At 43.8% G+C, this 19,724-nt stretch overlaps 1 protein-coding gene across 1 annotated transcript in view; it reads right to left on the bottom strand.

The window, feature by feature from the left end:
• Nucleotides 1–19,724, bottom strand: part of GRIN2B (glutamate ionotropic receptor NMDA type subunit 2B) — a 293,640-nt gene that overhangs the window by 96,629 nt on the left and 177,287 nt on the right. The window contains exon 3 of the mRNA XM_061206434.1: nt 10,385–10,499. Coding sequence (XP_061062417.1) covers nt 10,385–10,499 — 115 coding nt within the window. The remainder of the gene's footprint in view (nt 1–10,384; nt 10,500–19,724) is intronic.

Below are 19,724 nucleotides of genomic sequence, written 5' to 3'. Positions count from 1 at the left end.
GTGCACTTTGAAAATACAGCTGTGGAGAATGGTCCTCTTTCCCTTGGGGTCTATGACTCTCTCCCAGATGTATACTTGTGTTCTTCTCCTCTTTTATTTGTCTCCTCAAGACCACACTTTCATTCTCATCATTCCCCTGGCACAGATATGTTTTAAGTTTAAACCTTCAGAACACGTAGCTGATGGAGCTAAGACCTGGAATGCCTGTAGAACTGGCAATGGGCAGCCTTTATGGGCAGCAGAGAATACCTGTGTCACATGATCACAGAGAGGTCGAGCTGGAAGAAAGTGCAAGAGCTTGTCTCTCTCTCAAAATGAACTGAAATGCTCACCAAATTATGGACAGAAATCATTCTGATAGAGAGAGAAAATAATAAAATCACACCAAATAATCTTGAGTGCTATGGCTGTTGTGGAATGCTTGTATTCATGGTTTTTTTATTAATCGCTTTCATTCTTAAAGGCAGTTTATTTTCTTAATTGACCAACGCTTCCTTTCAACTCTTTGTACTGGGGGCGGATCAGCAGAGTTCACATGCCAAGGTCAGTGCTTCCCTCCCTGTGCACACGAATCACTTTACCCTGGTCCCGGCCAGCTCTCATAAGTAGGTATTGTGGAGAGAGAGAATGTGCGTGGACTTGTACAAACCTGTCATCGCTGTAGGAAAAACTCAAAGCAGAAGATCTCCTGGTGATAGGTCAACAGAGGCATGCATGTAGATGAAGAACATTCAGATATTATAGCTTTAATGTCACACCTCATACTTCAGGGCAAGTGTATATGCTACTAATGTATGCACGAAGTAGCTTGTTTGGTGGAAAATACACCAAGGTATGAAAAGAGTAGTCCCTGCCATGATGGCCCTGGCAGTCTTGAGGCACATCAGCCTGTGGGTGTGTGAGTCAGCCAGCCAGGTACTGCCCCACTGGTGAAAGAAGGGGATCACTCTCCCTTCTTCCTGGGTCACTTGGGGCACAGAGAATGGAAACAGCACTAGAAAGGATGTCACACCAAGCATGAGCCCTACTAGCTCCTTAGGAACATGGGCCTGAATTTTACAAGCTTCCAACTCTCAAGAAAATGGTCCCAGGATGTTGAAAACTGCAGACACAGACCACATGAACAACCCCATTCTCTGTGTGCTATAACTGCCAAAGATAAGAAATATTCTCATCAGCAAAGTTAGAGGATTAGAAGGTCAGAAAGAGAAAAACCCTCTGGGATCCCCAGCAGACCAGGAATCACAAAGGAGAGCCTTTCACACCCACTGCATATATGTCTACTCCTTGTTACTGAATGAATATAACATAAGCTTCTTGAATTAAAGGATATCATTTTGAATGTTTAGGGACATAAAACAACAACAAAAAAAGGTGACCAAACCTTGTCACCTCGGACATCAATCTTACACATCAAAGCTGGATTATCAAAAACTCTGAAATTATTCTCATATGAGTACCAGTCTCTACTGAATACACATATGAAGGCCTAATCACGGGGGATCTGTTTAAAGAAGTATGATACATCTTTACAATGGAATATGAGGCAGTCATTAAGGTTCATGCTTTTGGATAACATTAATAAAATAAGAAAATGGTCACAGTATCATAGTGAGAGAAAGAAGAAGATCGCAAACTGTTCATACATTGCGTTTCCAGTTCTACTGTATCACACTGTATTGTGTTAAAACATACACATATACACACACAGGCACAGAAAAAAGCATCAGTAAGAAACAGAAGAAATGTAAACACTAATTCTTTGTAGGTATGTAAATGGGTAAATTTTATTTTGTCCCCCCAATTATCTTTAATAAGCACCAATTACCTTTAAAATAAGAAAAACATAAATGTTGTTTTTAACCTGTATATTAACAAAAGAGTCTTGTAACCTCTACACCACTATTTCATCTTCAATACCACTACTGGAAAAACATTATAACCTAGATTTAGACAGGTAGTTCAGAGGACTCAGGAGCCAACCAAAGACAACTGTCATGAAATAAAAATCTCAATAAAGTTTAAACAAGGTGGATGAAAGCTATCTTTTGGCTTTGGGGATCCTTTCCTCTTTACAGTATTTCCTTAAGTCAAGATTAAGCCAGCACTTCTGTCTCCAAGCTCCATCCTGCTTCTCTCCCCCATCAGCAGGTATAGGTTTCAAAAGCAAAGTCAACCAAGGTTACCTTGTTCTTTTATCCTTTTCATTCAGTGGCTGATGACAGCACATGAAGACAACCAGCCTTTCTGAAATGACATTTCTGAAGTCCTTTCCCCCAATACAACCTGCTCTGCTCTTTGAATTATTTTATAAATGTACATTAGGGGTAGCAGCTTGACATTGCGGACTGAGTCTACCAGGGGTGGGTGTGGAGACCTTGGGGGTTAAGGGCACACCTCCCCACCCGGGGCTGGCCCCCAGTGGTCTCTTTCCGGGACCCTGGAAAAGGGTGTAGGCAAAGAGCATGGGCCACGGCTCTTGGAGCTGAGGGAACCAAAGAAGGGAACACTTGGATGTGAAAGTCTGTGATAATCACAACTTGGAAAGACAACCAAAAGCATGTAATCCAGAGGCCTTGTCTATAAAGCATTGTCATATATATGCAGGGTCTTTACTAACCAAGCGAGATGAAAGAGCCACCCAACTATTAGACCATATCAAATAGTCAGATTTAAAATCACCTTAGGTTATAGAAATTTTAAGTGTCACAATAAGCGCCCTTCTCCTTGCAATACTTCTTTCCCCAGCAACTAGGAAAACAATACTACTAACTTGGTGGGAGCGACCGTAGGCTCATAGTAGGTGCTCAATTGTCATGTCCAGGAAGGAGGGAAGGGAGGGAGCGGAAGGGAAGAAGAACTCTCAAAGCCTACAGTTCACGTATTGTTGTCTGGGCAGGACTGCACGTTACAGAGCCCTGAAGACATACCCAATTTTTAGTTCTTCCGAAGTCAGCCCCCGGTGGGGTTAACAGTTCTGGTACTCAACACTTCTCTCTAGGAAGACATTCTCCTTACAGCTAATATAAATCCTCTCTGCTTCATCTTAAGCCCACTTACTCTGGTTCTGTCTCGGAGGAGAAAGTGAACAGCTGATCTCAACACTTGGTCCAATAATTCTTCATATATTTAAAGAGAGTAAGTCATCACCTTGCTGCCTCTTCTTCTTCCCCTCAGTGACCCCAATACCCACAGCCTTTCTCCATGGATCCTGTTTCTTAATCCAATGATGCGTATTAGTATGCAGTTCAACGTCGGCAAAAAGAGCATGTTGCCAAGTGGTGGTATCGGGAGATGCAGAAAAAAACACACCAACATGGGGAGGAGCTTCTGTTTCACTCCTCCGACGCCCTCTAATAGTCTGGAGAGAGCGCGTGGATAGCCCGCGGCCTCTTCCCCCGGGGCGGGAGCTGGAATTCAGTTGGGGCAGGTGTGTTCAGGCAACACCAAGTATTTCCTGGCCTGCTTAGTACTGCCTCGCACTGTGCTGGGCACAGACGTCTAGTGGAAAACCAGTCACGTGTGGTTCCTGTGTTTGTGAGCACACGGTCAGTTTGTCCGTGATGAGAGAGACAGAGAGAGTGTATGTGCGTGTGCGCACGCTCTCTGAAGGGACGGACGGGCTGTTTTATGTCATGAGTCAATGGCTTTCAAGCAGAAGCTGCCACAGTAGCGATCAACCTCTGTCACATCATCACCCACTTGATCGTCCTGGGATAGGATCCCTCTAGTCCTCAGGTGTCGGAATCACAAAGCGGCCACAGCCTGGAGTCAGTGCTGTCTCCTGGATACGGGGCTACCGGAAGCATCCCTTAACCTGTTTCGTGCATCCCAGGCTCCAGATGCTGGTGGGACCTTCTGTTTTATAAGGTTGTTGCTGCTGAGGCAGCTCTCGGGAGTCTTCTCTCTACCAGTTTGGTTGCCCTTCCTCTCTCTCACTGATCCATACGTTAATTCATAAATACGACTATGGACTCAGCACTTCCTACCGACCACTTTCACCTTTAACCCTTCTTCCACTGGTGGATATGGCTGTAATCTCTCAGGATTGCCAGCCTAAGGTGATAACTGGGGCTTGGGGAGTCCAAAGAATGACCCAGACAAACGAAGAATGTTTTAATCTACACAAGGAGGGGTATTTTCTGGTAGGTGGAGGCAGGGAAGAGGGAGTGCGCTTCTAAAATACACCTCTGGTGAGTTTGGGGGAAAGACGAGCGGAGAGGCAAACCATATGTATTGTCTGCAATTCTGACCCAGAGACAGTCCCTTTAAGGTCTGTTTACCTCTTACAACCTGAAAAATGCATCATCATCATCTCTTGAAGTCATTACTCAGAACACACCCCACTGCATTTCATTTTTACTATCCCCATTTTAGGAACGATTAAATGGAAGCAGGGAGCAGTGGCAATGAAGCAAATCATGAGAGGCTCTGATAAAGACAGAAGCCTGAATGCTTGCTGGAACTGCTTCTCTGTGCCAGACTATTTTTAATGCAAGTTGATGCATCTGTCCCCCTCTTAGAGAGACTTACAAATGAAGCCACTCTGCAAACAAATATTTTTCACCATCCCCTACCCTTTCCAACTCACCATACTGTGTGTGTGTGTTCCTCTTTATTTTTTTTGTACTTTTTTTTTATTGGAGTATAATTGCTTTACAATGTCGTGTTAGTTTCTGCTGTACAACAAAGTGAATCAGCTATATGTATACATATATCCCCTCCCTCTTGAGCCTCCCTCCCAATGCCCCCGCCCCCGTCCCACCCCTCTAGGTCATCACAGAGCACCGAGCTGAGCTCCTTGCACTATACAGCAGGTTCCCACTAGCTATCTATTTTACACATGGTAGCGTATATATGTCAGTGCTACTCTCTCAATTCGTCCCACCCTCCCCTTCCACCCCTGTGTCCACAAGTCCATTCTCTACGTCTCTGTCTGTGCGCTCCTCTTTAAATGTTCTTCACATTTCTACATACCAGAGATACGTACTTGGCTTTCTGTGAATATAATTCTGATCCAGAGATCTCTTTGCTATTCTAGCCCCCAGCCTCCATGCCTCCTTAGAGGCTACTAATATACGATCCCACTAAAGGTTCACAAAAGCATGTACTATTCGTTTAAAAAAAGAGGTTGAGTAAATGTAGAAAATTTGTATATGCTTGGCAGTATTTTCAGAGCAAATACATAAGACATTGAGAACTATGATTGCTCTGAGGAGCGACCCGGGGAACCAGGGATCATAGGTGATCAGAGGACCTTCTTTTTACAGGATATTCTTTTGTATCATTTGACTTTTTACCATGTGCAGATATTACCTTAAAAAATTACTCGAGGACGGTGGGGACTACCAATTGGTATTTGTTGAATACTGGCTATGTTTCAGCCACTATGAACTGGTTTTACTATAATATCTCCTTTATAGTTGGTTACTATAAAATCCCCTTTAATCTGTATGACAGCCTTATGTAAAGCCCCATCTTACAAAAGGGAAATAGACCCCGGTAATACCAGTCGCTCTGTATACACAGCTGATAAATGGCAATGTGGGAAACTGAACTTGGCTCTCTCCGATTTCTAAAACCCGTGCTCAGTCCCACAGACTATCCTGCCTTCACTTGAAGTCTTTTGGAAGGAAGCAAATTGATAAGACAGTAGCTTTGGGACGACTTTGTAAAAACCTGAAGGAATATTGTGAAATCCTATCACACGATTCACACTGACAACGTAATAAATCTTCCTCCTCCCAAGGCTGCCTGTCGAACACGGTTTGGGCGCGCCTGCCTGGAGACGAGCCCTCCCGAAGGTGCCCTGAGTCCCTTGCCGGTCCTCGGAGTGCTCAGTCCATAGGGAGATGTACCTGCTCTCACGTGCTTTTCAGTAAACCACTCAGTCTACACGGGAGAGTCTCAGGTGGAAGCCAATGGTCGCTACCAGTCACGGCTCTAACCCTCCTGAGCGTACGGATTCCTCCTTTATTTAACGATGATCTTTTGAGCGGTCCCTCTGAGCCAAGCACTCTTCTTAAGTGTTAGAATTATTGAGGCGAACTAGGCCCTTGCGCCCACCCAGCGTCCGACCTGGTATGGGAAAACAGGTGCTAAACAAAACAAACAAGCAGACAAATTAGCCAAACGTCAGATAATAAGTATCTTGAAGAAAATGAAAATAAACCTGACCGGGTGGCTACTTCAGCTTGGGTCATCAGGGAAGGCCTTCTGAAGAGATGATATTTACCTCAATGACAAGAATGACAAATACGTCCTGGGAGCTACTGTCCTTAAAAACAAAGTCGGGAGCTTCCCTGGTGGCGCAGTGGTTGAGAATCTGCCTGCCAATGCCGGGGACGCGGGTTCGAGCCCTGGTCTGGGAAGATCCCACGTGCCGTGGAGCAACTGGGCCCGTGAGCCACAACTACTGAGCCTGCGCGTCTGGAGCCTGTGCTCCGCAACAAGACAGGCCGCGATAGTGAGAGGCCCGCGCACCGCGATGAAGAGTGGCCCCTGCTTGCCGCAGCTAGAGAAAGCCCTCGCACAGAAACGAAGACCCAACACAGCCATAAAAATAAATAAATTAATTTAAAAAACAAAAACAAAAAAAAACCAAAGTCGGGCTCCTTTTGTATGCTCCAGCTCTCACCAACTTCCATGCCATGCTCCTATTTATTTACAGCGTGAATATGTAATCTCAGAAGTTAGAGCTGGAAAGGACCCATCTCACGCCATGATTCTAGACATGAGGATAGAAAGATCCATAAAAGTGAAAAGAGCAGGTCACACAGCCAGTTAGGGGCATCACTAGAAGCTAAAGGCCCCATCTCTCAGCCCACGCCTCTTCCACAAATTGAGACTCATTCTCTGCTTATCTCCCCAGTGACCATCTCTTCACTGTAGAATCCTCACCCTGCGGCCTGCTTCTCTGAAGCCTAAATCTTCCCTGGACCACTGGGGACCTTCTGGAATGCTATTAGGAGTCCTGAGAATACAGAAGGGTTCTGGGGGCCAGGGTGACAGTGGAAGAAAAGGTACAACTTCCCACGGTTCGATTTCACCACATCCCAGACATGCCCTAGACCTGTGCCTGGCATCCCCACCCTGCCTGCAAGGGCTTCCAAGTTTGGGAGCTGTGTGGCTCATGAACCTAAGGAATACTGAAGATCTCTCTTCAGCAATGCTCCCTGATGTAACCAAGTCAGTATGAAAATGTTCTATTCTAGGATCCCAATCCCCCCAAAAGACTTTATCAAAAGATTACCCACAGAATTTCTTTAAATAACAAGCTCCCTTAGCACACTTAAAAGTACGATCTATGAATACTCAATCTGCATAAAGATTTTATCTCCCATCGCCCCAAAAAATGAGCTCTTGTATCAAGGGCAATAGCATAAACTTGGGTTCTTAATGATGGATTTTAGACTCTTGTATTGTGTAATGGTCCTCATTCATTCGACACATATTTATCGAGCTATGCTACACGCTCCTCCAGGTTGCCATGACGACATGACAGTATAAAGACACAGCCTCTGTCCTCTGGAAGCATCACACATGCAACTCGAACACAGGCAGATGTGACGAGTACTACAACAGAGTTACGGACCAAGGCTACAGGGGACAAGGGAGCAAAACATTATATCTTGGTCAAAGATCAGGGAAGGAGATTGCAACATTTTAATTGGGCTTCAAAGGATGATTATGATTTGTATAATTGGACCATTCATTCCAGGAAAAGAAAACTCATGACACACTGTACGGAGAGCAAGACATATAGGGGCACATTCTCAGAACAGAGAGGACCCCGGTGTAGCTTGATGGTGAGATGGGAAATGGTGAGGAAGAGAAGATGGGTGTTGGAAAAGAGACCAGAGCCTTGAATGCAAGAATAGATAGAGTGTGGGCCCAATCCACAAACTGCAGAAGCTCTGAGCAGGTTTTGGGCAGAGAAAGAACATAACTAGAATTGTGGCTTGGGAAGCTCTTTCTAGAAGCCATGTCCAGGGCTGATCTGAATGGTTCAACGTGGGCGTCAGAGAGAAGGAGGCCCATTTAAAAAGTTATCCGCATGGTTTCTGGATCATATAGAAATAAGGAATAGATTCAAGAGTTAGAGTAGAGGTAGATCTGTTAAGGAGGGGAGGGATCCAACCCCCAGGAAGGAGGGTCTAGTTTTGGAAAGGGCTAGGGGTCCCAGGCCTCAGATTCCAGCCTAAGGAAGAGAAGGCAGCACAAATGACGGGAAGTGGCGTCTCTTTGAGACGGGACGGTTGTGAGAGGGCCCCTTACTGGAGACAGTACTCACGAGTCTACTGAATAAAAGCTACCCCAGCTGGATGTCTTCTGATCCACACATGAAGCCTCCGTTTTTAATAACTCCTCTTCTGGAGATATACAGAAGCGCCTGTTGTACGTGCCGGCCCAGGCACTTCTTGAATGATTATGTCTCCACAGCAGCAGTGAAAAGCAGCTTGACTGGGGTGAGGAGTGGGAGCCCAGGGAACAGCCATTTTGGAACAAATGACAACTCAGGGGAGGGGCGGCAGCTTCAATCAAGAACCCCGGGCATAACGTCAGCCTTATAGCCAAGCCCTGATATGAGGAACCCATGACAGATCGAGGTCTTCGGTTTGAAAGATAAGGCCCTGGGTCCCACCACCTGAGACACACATGCCTGATTTCACAGGTGAGCATTCTCATAACCACCTGCCCACGGCTCTCTGTGACAAGATGGTGAATTTCAAGAAGTTTATCTCTGGCTTCTTTTCCTGGCTACTCTCTTTGGAACTATATCACCTGGTTTCCATCCTAGTCAGAGCCATGCTGACATCCTGAAGTCTGTTCTCAGCCAACTGGCCCACAGAGTCTGCAGAGTCTGTAAATCAATGTTTCCCAACGTGATTCACAGAATATGATTTCATGAGTAAAGGGATCTTGTGATAAATCATTTGGGGAAATGCCAGATTAAATAAAATGAAAGATGTTTCTTTGCTGTAAGACACCTCTATTGGCAACAACATGGATGGACCTTGAGGGTGTTATTCTAAGTGAAGTAAGTCAGACAGAGAAAGACAAATACTGCATGATCTCACTTATAAGTGGACTCTAAAACAAAAGAAAAAGAAAAAAACCTAGTGCACAGATACAGAGAACAGACTGGTGGTTCGTCAAAGGGTACAAACTTCCAGGTGTAAAATAGATAAGTCATGGGAGTGTAAGGTACAGCATGCTGACTATGGTTAATAACACTGTGTTGCATATTGAAAGCTGCTAAGAGAGTAGATTTTAAACATTCTCATCACAAGAAAAAAAAATTTTGGAACTATGTATGGTGACGGATGTTAACTAGACTCTCTGTGGTGATCATTTCACAACATATACAAATATTGAACCATTATACTGTACACTTGAAACTAGTATAACGATGTATGTCAACTATCCCTCAGTAAAAGACACCTCTGAACTTTCAAATGCTAATGTGTTCTGAGAATCTCCCAGAGTGAGACAGAGTAGACAGCATCTCTCAGTCTTATTTATCTGCGAAACCATTTCTCAGCAAAGCGTCTCAAGGCACAAGTGCCCTGCCGAACATTCTCGGGAACACCAGTGATGAAATTACTCTCAGGAACATTTGCATTTAACTAGGAATCAGGGATAATAATAAAAGCCAATACCTACTAAGTGCTTACTATGTGCCAGGCACCCTTCTAAGTCCTTCACGTATATTAATATATTTAATCCTTATAACAACCCTGTGTTATTGGTACTATTATTATTATCCCCATTTTTCAGATGAGGAAGTGGAGGCACAGAGAAGTTAAGAGATTTGCCCAAGGTCCTAAACAGAGAATTTAGTGAGTAGAGGAGCTGGGGACTGAACCTAGGCAGTCTGGCGCCCACGTAAATTAACGCCTAATGGTAGAATTTCAGACACGGTGATCAACTGGCAGTGGGAGAGATCCTGAGAAGAGCCTTGCATGGCAAACCTCCAGTCACAGGAAATCCAGACTTGTGTGCTCATAAATGAGGCTTCTCGGGCCTCCCCAGTATACCGTGTAGGACACGACTTCTGAATTACACCATAATTCGGTTTCTCCACCTAATTGTGTTATGTTGTGCATGCACACTCTTCCATTAAAACAAAGTCATGCTGCAGACAGCACCACTACCAATAAAACAGAAATACATGGGGACAATCATCTCTTGATTGACCCAAGTAGCAAGAAAATGAAGATGCAAGTTTGAGAAATGGCCTCCCCCGTGTTCTTAAAGTATTGATCTCTTGCTCTCCAGCTCAGAGAGCAAAACCAAGGTGCCATTTTCCTCCAATGTGTTGCAGACTTTCCCATCCCCACCCCCTCTACTTAGTATGAGAATTGCCAAAGACATGTCCTACCCTCTCCCACTTCCTCTCCTTGTTCAGAAGGATGATCACCAGTTTCGGGTGCATCTGGTAGCCGTCTTCACTGAAGGACAGATTTCTCCCTTCGAAAGTCACATTGATCAGATACCTGGAAAGATAAAACACAGAGAAGGTTGAAAGTACGAAGAAGGTACGCTAGAACAAGATTGTTAGGAAGACGGAGAGAAAAGGCTGGAGGCAGACACGTGGATAGCTGTACAAATACCACGTAAAGCTTGTACCCCTCGGGCTCCCATCTGATGATCCAGTACCATCATCCAAGTTTTCACATAATAGGAATAATAAGAAAAGACAGAAATTTAAAACAAGGGCAGTGGGTTTGACTTTAGTCTGCAGCTATGACTCAGCAACTTATTTAGCCTTTAGAACATCAGTTTTTTCATGATCTGCCAAAAATGGGGTAATAAAGAACCTACTCTATTAGGTTTGTAAGGCTTAAATTAGATAGCTTACCACGGGGCCTGCTGCAGAGTAAACTCTCATTAAGTGTTAACGATTAGTATTCAAAAAAGGAGCTGGATTAAAGGGCAGAGGTGGTAGAGACAAGACACAGTGGGCATGGGCCAACACAACTTCCTGCTCAGAGAGGCTGGAGTTTAGGGTCTTTCCGCCTCCCAGAGATATGCCTACACTTTTGAACTCTTGTGATGTGCCTGCCCAGCCCATACGTCTAAGGGTTGCAAGATAAGTCCAGCAGTCAGGGATCTGGTCCCACGAGATGCATCTGGAAACCAGGGCTATTGCACTTTGTAGAGTGAACAGAAAATAGCAGGGGCGGGAGGTGGTGATGGGGGAGGAGGGAGGGACATTTCACAGAGTGTTCTAGGTTCTGGCACTTAAACTAGCAGAAACTCTAACAATTAGAGTCAGACCAATGGCGTTGTCTCCCTCTCCAACACCTGTACCCCCCGCTCAGCCCATCCCCCTGCTGGCTGCTCTGACCTGATGAAGTTCCCTCCCCGGGAATTCCCACAGGCGTGCTCACTCCAACCGCATTAGTGCAACTGTGCTGATGGTAATTTAGGTCCCTTTACCATCATGGCTCAAGGAATCAATAATGGTTAGCTCTGTGTTCACATGACATGCTACTCTGGAGCCTTGCACCCGATGCTGCTGTGAGATGTGTCTCTGCTAAGAAGCAAAATGGGAATCTTGTGATTGTCCTGAGCATTCTAAAGGGCTTCAGACCTTTGACCAACAATGGTGTCCTACTACATTGGAAGGGAAGAAGAAGAACGTGCAGGAGGTAGCTTAAAGGCTCCTCTTTTAAGTCTTTTCATTCAACGGAACTGTGAGACTCTTCTCTGATTCTTCCAGGTAACATTAGGTTAAGCAACAAGGTTGCTAGGATGCCATGTCCTTCGGGCAATTCTAGAGATGACCAGGCATTGTGAACCAAATCCTCATGGACCACTTCTCACTTCTAGAGCTGCCTGGGATTTTTCAACCTGTCATTCCGGGGCAAATGCAATCAAGAATACGGACCTCAAAAGAGGAGAGATTCCTAGAATCTCAAAATTGGAAGAGACCTTCACAATCAATTAGCCACTTACTTCTTGTAGTTTACGCTTCCCTTCTACATCATAAAACCAGCCCTCTCAGCTCTTCTTGAATACTTCCACTGATGGGGAGCTTATCACTGTACACCCTACCCTCAAGGCAGCCATCTCACTGATGGGCAGTTCTTTTTTTACCTAAAGCTGAAATCTGCTCCCCTACCACCCCTAGATCCCGGTCTCCTCCTTAGATATTATACAGTCTTAGTCTAATGCTTCTTCCACATGGGAGCCCTTCAAGTACTTGAAGATATTTATCATGTATCCCTTACAAAATAAATTTTAGTCTTTGAAGAAACCATAAGCTCAATTAGTTCTATAATTTTAACTTGATAGATCAGGGAACTGAAGCACAGAGAGGTCAAATTATGTGCCCAATGTTCTCCAGCTAATTGGGAGCAGAAATAACATTTTAAGCGCCATTCTCAATCCCATGTCCTCTCTAGCACCCGACCCTGATTCTCGTATGCCACAGCAGCTTTAATATCCCTGGTTCCTTCATGTGGTCCTGCTATGCTACGGCTTCAGCTCCCTCCCTCTATCCCCTTGGCCGCACTCTCTGGACACTTGCAGTCGGTAAAAGTGTAGCATCCCTGATTCCGCTCAAGGCTCCACCTGGCGTCTTCTCCATCCCCTGTGCTGTTCCTCCTCTCAGCTCAGTGCTGCCTGCTCCAGCCCATCACTACTGAGAAGGTGATATTCGGGTCTCCTGTAGTTCACAACAACTTCAACACTCCAATCAAAGTCCCATATGATTCACTTCAGGGAGTATAATTACAAAAGCACAAAACACAATATTTTAAACTAACAGACCAGAATTTAAGCACCCAACATAACCAACTTGAAAAATATGTTCTTACTACAACAATATGGTGTGGCTTAGAGTAATTTCTGGAAGTCTGCAGAGAAGGTATACAAAACATGTAAAAAAAATTAGTCTTGCCTCTTTTTTGGAAGAATGCAAGAGAGGAGGGGGAGACGGAGAAGGAAGGAAGGAAGGGAGGGAGGGAGGAAGGGAGGGGAAGGAAGGAAATGGAAAGAAAGAGAGAAAGAAGTAGGAAGGGAGGGAGGGAGAGAGGGAAAGAGGGAGAGAAGGAGGGAGGGAAATAAATTATCTGGTTTAAGCACCCTCCTTTTCACCAGACAAGGCTCTGAATAATTCTGACTTTATCTAAAATGCCATTAAGAATATTTCAAAGAAAGTGTCCATTTCAGAAGGCAATTATAAAAGAGAAGTTCCAAAAATCATGTAAGTAATAAGCAGCACGAATGGAATAAGTATATAGCCTCTCAAGATGACTTCTTTGAAAGGGGACAGCACTGAATTAAGTGGATAAGTTGAGAAATTCAAACTCTGAGAAAATAAACCACATTCATGGGTAACTGCTCTGTAGTTAAATTTCTCTAATTGTTCCTGCCCCCGATCCTTTGGTTTTCCTTATATATTTCTCTCTCTCTGGGATGTTCACCCTCTTCCAGTTCTACATGTTCATTTTATTCTATGTTGACATTTCTCATATATTTTACTTATCAAAAATAGTAATAAAATGTTATGATGATACACAAAATACTCTTCTCCAAAGTATCCTTTAATCATTCTTATCCTTCAGCAGTGTATAGATTAATCATTCACATTGTGTTTTTCTGAGTAATTCCCTGGGACGTGCCAACATTTAGCTATTAGTGAGGAGCTTGCAAACATATACTCGCCTTGAGCAAGGATGCTCTTTGAATAGCAGAAAAGACCAATCCATTCATTGGTAATGAAAAGTGTGAAAAAATAATTGGGAGTGTGGTCACTTTTAGACATGTGACCTTGGCCCTGAACCTGACTTTTTCCTCTTTAAAATGGAAACGTCATTTTTTACCTCCAGCTTATCAGGTTGTAATGATCACATGAAATAGGGGGTAGAAAAATGATATAAAATATGACACAAATATAAGGTTATATAGAATAAAAAATATATATTAGCCTGATTTGAGTATCTAAAGGCGAGGAACTTGCCTCATTTTGGACCTCAGTGAGTTAAAGTGTGATGATTACATTTAATAAGACCAAATTGTCCATGGAACACATGGGAGGAATGGAAATTGTATCTCACATATGGAGGATAAACTAGGTCAAATGGTCATATTAATTTAATTTCCATAAGACCTGAAAATATCCAACTACTTTTGGATCTGGCTGTACTTTGTCAATTTTGAATATTAATTAAATTAAAACCTCAAAACTTCCATGTATAAATTCTCAGCAAAGGATTAAACTACAAGATTAAGAGATGCCACAGCAATTCTGTTTTTCTCTAAAAATGTCATCCTCAAGTATGTAATCAGAAAACCTAGCTTCAAGTGGCAGCCATATTCAGAAGCTCTGTCCATAAAACTTTAGTCCCCTGGAAGACCCATCAAGGTTTGGTACATAAAAATATTGCTTGATTTGTCCCTGGGATGTAGCAACCTGATGGCTTGTCTCATAAAGTTCTAATATTACACAAATCTCAGATTGCCGAAACTAGAAGAAAACTTAGGAACTATCCACTGAGAGCTCTCATTTTAGAAAGGAGGAAACGGGTCCCAAGACGCTACCTGACTTTCCCAGGTGACTTGCCTGTTCAGGACTGGAGTTCACGTCTTCCGATTTCAAGTTCAGTGTTCTTTTCCTTACATCACCAAGTAAAGTGAAATCAGTGTCGCTGAGCCCCAGATGTGCCCCTTAGCATTCTCACATCACGTGCCTTGCCCTGGTCTATGCAGACCCCTCATACAGACTGCAGAAAATAAAACCCATCTCATTTCCTGCCTGACCCTGGCTTGTGGAGAGTCTCAGAACCCTGATGGGCTCAGAGCCAATACATTTGCTGCGTGTGGCCAGAGTCATCTTCCACTGGGTTTAATGGGGTCAAGTTGAGGTAAAAAGCCCTTGTGCCTCTTTGACTTTGACCATGCCACTCAGAGCTCATCCGCTGCAATGATTTAGCAGTACGCCCAGTGTGGGAGGTGTCCGGAAGAGCTCTGCCAGAATTTTCCCAGCAAACCAAGAGCCCTGGCACCACAGTACTAATTGTGCCCTCCATATTTTCACAAGGCACTAGATTCTTTTTATGAATGTCTTTTAATGTGGTAATAAGAGAGACAAGTCTCTCCTCTCAGGCGATCCTTTCAATTTTCAGATAAGCAGATGAAGTCCAGAGGGTTCTGTGGCTTTACCAAGATCAGATGACAGGGCTGGAAAGAGGGTCCAGGCGTCCTCCAGACCAGTGATCTTTCCACTCAACACCATGCCTCAAAAATGGTGGAGTTTTTCATAGCTCTCAATTTCCATTCTCCAGTTATTCAGGACAAAATAATAAAGGAGGAAACACAGCTCCAGGGAGGAGAGTTGAATTCTTGACTCCTTTGTGTACAATTTTCTAGCTCTGAAAATCTGTAACTCTGTCACTGTGTCTTTGGTGCGTCACTTACCATTTAAAGCCTGCAGCTCCCTCATCTATAATATAGACTCGTTCAGACCATCTCACTTGCCTGATGTGGGAAGCACAGGGCTCCTTCGAGATGCTCTCTAGCTCTGCGTTTCATCTGATTAATACTGTGGCTATTATATTGCTAAACTCTACCATCTAAATGACAAAACCACAGATCTTTCAAAAAGCCTTTCTCTGGTCTCTTTTTAACAATTACTATTTCATATGCATGTCTTCTCTTGAAATAGTAGGAACAATTTCCCATGGGATTAGAAATAGTGGACTTAAAAACATTTAAAAGCTACTTAGTTAGAGACCAGTATTGGGGGAAGAAAGCAAAATATTTAAAAATTAGATGTTCCTTGTGATGGTTTGGTAGACTAAATAGAAATTCATAATAATTAAAATGAATCCAAAATGACCAACCCAGTACAATGTGGTCAACACGGCAGGCCACGGCCTGGGAACAATTCTCTCCTGTACTTACCGATAGCTTCTTCTGGGATCAAACCCAGAAGAAAATCTCATTAGTGAGATATCCTGCGCTCAAATGAATGACTTAGACAATGCCCCTAAATGCTGGTAGAAAGAAAACAAGGAGAAACAGGAAAAAATAAGTTAATTGAAGGAGAAAGGAATGCAGTATGTACTGAGCACACAGCTCCATCACCAGCACCAGGAGAAGCAGCAGGCAGTGTGCGTGGCGTTGAAGAGTAAGGACACTGCAGTCAGGCCACTTCTGTTCAAATCCTAGATCCACCAGTTCCTAGGTTACGTGACAATGCTTTCAAGGCAGCACACGCATTATTTTATTCTGGCCAACAATGGCTTTCTTTTTGAGGAAAAGGGACTTGAAGAAGCTTTAAAGGTTTCCTTTGGCACACAGGCATATATTTTCATATATAAAAACACTAAACCATGTTGTTGAACAAAATTAGAAATACCAGTTTCCTAAGCTGTCAAGTGTAGGCCTTTTCTCTTATTTTGCAAAATGAAACTTAGTAGAGAACGTCATGAAAAACTAATTTGAAGAGTAGATTGTAACATTAATTTATAATTACTTGAGGCAAATTAAAAAGAGTTTGTCTTCCAGTGGATTAAACATTTTCTCTGAAGTGGTGTTTATGCCATTCATTTATTTTACAAACCATTCCTTACAAGTTACAAAAGCTTCACGTTTGGGCTAGTCCATATCTCAGTTATTTAAATTCTAAATTCATAGTGTTAAATTAATGAGATATTAAAGTAGCTTGAAGACTGTCTGATATAAATTCAATATACTTCCTCTCTCCTACTGGTGGTGAGGATTGGCCCCTTAGCAATCTGGCTGAGGGGTAAATGGTGATGTGTCAACTCACCAACTATTACAGTGAGAGAGTCTTCTCAGGCCCCTAGGCCTGACAATGAAATATTTCTGAGAGCTATTACCCGAATTCCGTTTCATGACTGAATGCCATGAATTAGATTTATCTGAAATGAAAGAAAACAGAGGGGCATTGCTGAGAGTCATCCAACAATCTCTGCTCAGATACAAGAAGGTAGAGAATACTTCATCTTCCTCCAGAAAGATGTTAAGTCAGTGAGCTCCGAGGGGCTCTGCCACCAGCTGCGATGGCCTCCTGTCTACTCTTTCATCCTCGTATCTGTACCCTTTCACCAAGCGGGGTCATTGTGACAGGCCATGGCCAGGCGACAATTCTCCTCTGGATCGTTCCATCTGGGATCAAACCCAGGAGCTTGTTCTCATTAGTAAGATACCCTACACTCAAATGAATGAAAAGGCCTGGACAATGCCTCAAAATGCTTAGTGATGAGGAGTTAGTAGAAAGAAAATAAAAGGGAGAAACAGCACACCTGAAACTAACCCGACACTGTAAACCAACTATACTTCAATAAAAAAAAGAAAAATAGTGACGATGGAAAAAAAGGGAGAAACAGAATATGTTAAGTGAAGATTAAAGGAATGTAGTATGTATTAAACACACACATACACACACACACACACACACACACACGCACGCAACAGTACCACCAATATGCAGTGCAGCGTGGTATGGAAAAGCAAGAACACTGCGGTCAGATGACTTCTGCTCAAGTCCTTGCTCAGCCAGTTCTGAAGTTGTGTGACCTCATGAGTTATTTAACCTTTCTTTGCCTCGGTTTCTTCACTATAAAAATATGAATAATAATAGCACTTATAGGACTGCGTGAGGATACATAAAGGACTTAGAACTGTACTACTGCATCTATACATCATGAGCCTTAGGTTTTAGCTGCTGTTGTTGTTATTATGATGGTTGCCTTTTTAAAAACTACTGCGTGGTTATCAGACAATGTTAAGAGTTTGTGGGGACTCCTGGATCACAGTCGGACCTTCCATATTTAAAGGAAGGCCTGGGAAGATGCCACTCTTCGGCAGGGTAAGTTCGCAGTCCGGGTCTCCCAATTTCTGGATCTCTTCTTTTCCATAAAAGCACATTTCCTCCCATTCCCACAGTATCTGAACTGCTAAGGCTTCGGGACATTTGTTTTCTCCCCTATGGTTGGTTCCCCCTGTGAGGTACTGTGCAGTAGGGAATCACTTAATCGTACTACTTCCATGTATAGTTCACTTCCTGAGGAAGGCAAAAGGTGAGCTCATAGGCCCATAACTTTAGTCTAGAATAAATGACTCCTCAAAATGACCTCCATTCTGACCTCCTGGAACCCTGATTGGAACACTATGTAATTCTCTTTAAAATTCCTTTGGAGGGGGCACGCTCCTCCTTGTGGGTTCCTTAGGGAACTGGCGATGCCAATACATCAAGAGTGCTGGACACCAAAGCTGTTTCTCGCTTAGGGAACTGTGCACAGGGCTCAAGATGGGAAAGGAATTCCTCCTGGTGCTCGTGACCACAGCCCTGTGTCACCTCTGCTACGGGTGAGACAGGCGAAGGTGCGACGGGAAACCCAGGGTTATCAGAGGCAGCTCGAAAGGTGACACTCCCAGTGGGAGGGAATCAAGTAACTCTTCTGGATAATGTTATCATCACTGGATTTTTTTTTTTTTTTCATTTTAACTTCATGCTTTCATGTTGCATGTAAGTTAAAATCACTTCCTTTTTCAAAAGCACCGAATAAAACCCCTCCTCTCTTCCCTAGATTATGTGCTCAGTATACTGGAATATAGCCCAGTGTGGGCTACCAAAACTAAGCAGTTGGGACCTTTCCAGAGAAAATGCCAAGACAGGTCAAAGGCTAGCTGATCGCTGAGTACATTGCTATTTCTTCTTTATGCCTACTAATAATTTGCAGGTGAAGGCTTGCCTTTCTGATATCCATTTTAGCTCAAGAGCTGGCAGCCCTGCTCGGGGGCTATATGCCAAAAGCAGCCAAACAGTGACTGGCACAGACTTCTCTAGGACATTCAACCCTGACGACCAGAAGCCTTTTCCTTCTTGTGAATGTTCAGACTTTATTGAAAGAAACCCTGGTCATATACGCCCTTGGTCAAGAATCCAAAGTGACCTGGGCATGACATCAAGGGAAAAGAATAAGGAGGCTTTTCTCTTCCTTTTGGCCTTTCTCCAGTTCCTCAATTTGTTCTTCCATAGGAGCCCATCTCTACCCTCTCCTCTACCTGAGGTGGCCAACAAAATGAACACACTGGCAATATCTCCATGCACATAGCACCTACCCACTCTGTAGCTACGATACGCTTAGTTTCACAACTGCCCCCAACAGCTCTACTGAAGGGTGGCAGAAGAGTTAAGCAAAGGAATTAGTGAGATGGCTTCAGTTACAGGGGCTGGGAGTGAAGGTTATGAGGAACTGTCGTCCATGGAAAAAGGGGGTTATGATTCAGTCTTCTAGTCTAACAGGTGGGAAAGACCTTCAGGTGGAGATTTCTAGAAGCAATTACATTGAACGGGAGGAAAAGGATCAAAAGAAGGAAGATATTCCAGGGGCAGGGGATGGTTTCCAACAGACAGAGGACTCAGGATGCCTGGGTGTAGATGATGTCGTTCGGGGAGATGGGCGCCTCACAATGACCTCATGCTATGGATGCGAGACAGAGGGTGATGGGGGCTGTTGACTCATTCCAGCACACATCTCCGTCTTCAGAAGATGCAGTCATGAACCACCTGCCACAAGGATAATGCCCTTTCACATAGGAAGTAGAATGATTTATTGAGTATAGGGTCCAAGGAAAGACCAGGGGCATGAAACATACATGTGGCCCAGATGCAACGTGGAACATAATATGGGCGTGAAGGAAGTGAACTGTCGGGAAAGTTAGTTAGCGACAAGGGGTTT

This window comes from Eubalaena glacialis, chromosome 11, assembly GCF_028564815.1.
Source record: "Eubalaena glacialis isolate mEubGla1 chromosome 11, mEubGla1.1.hap2.+ XY, whole genome shotgun sequence".
Lineage (NCBI taxonomy): Eukaryota > Metazoa > Chordata > Mammalia > Artiodactyla > Balaenidae > Eubalaena > Eubalaena glacialis.
Note: the sequence above shows the minus strand (reverse complement) of the source record. Positions and strands in the feature narration are given on the sequence as shown.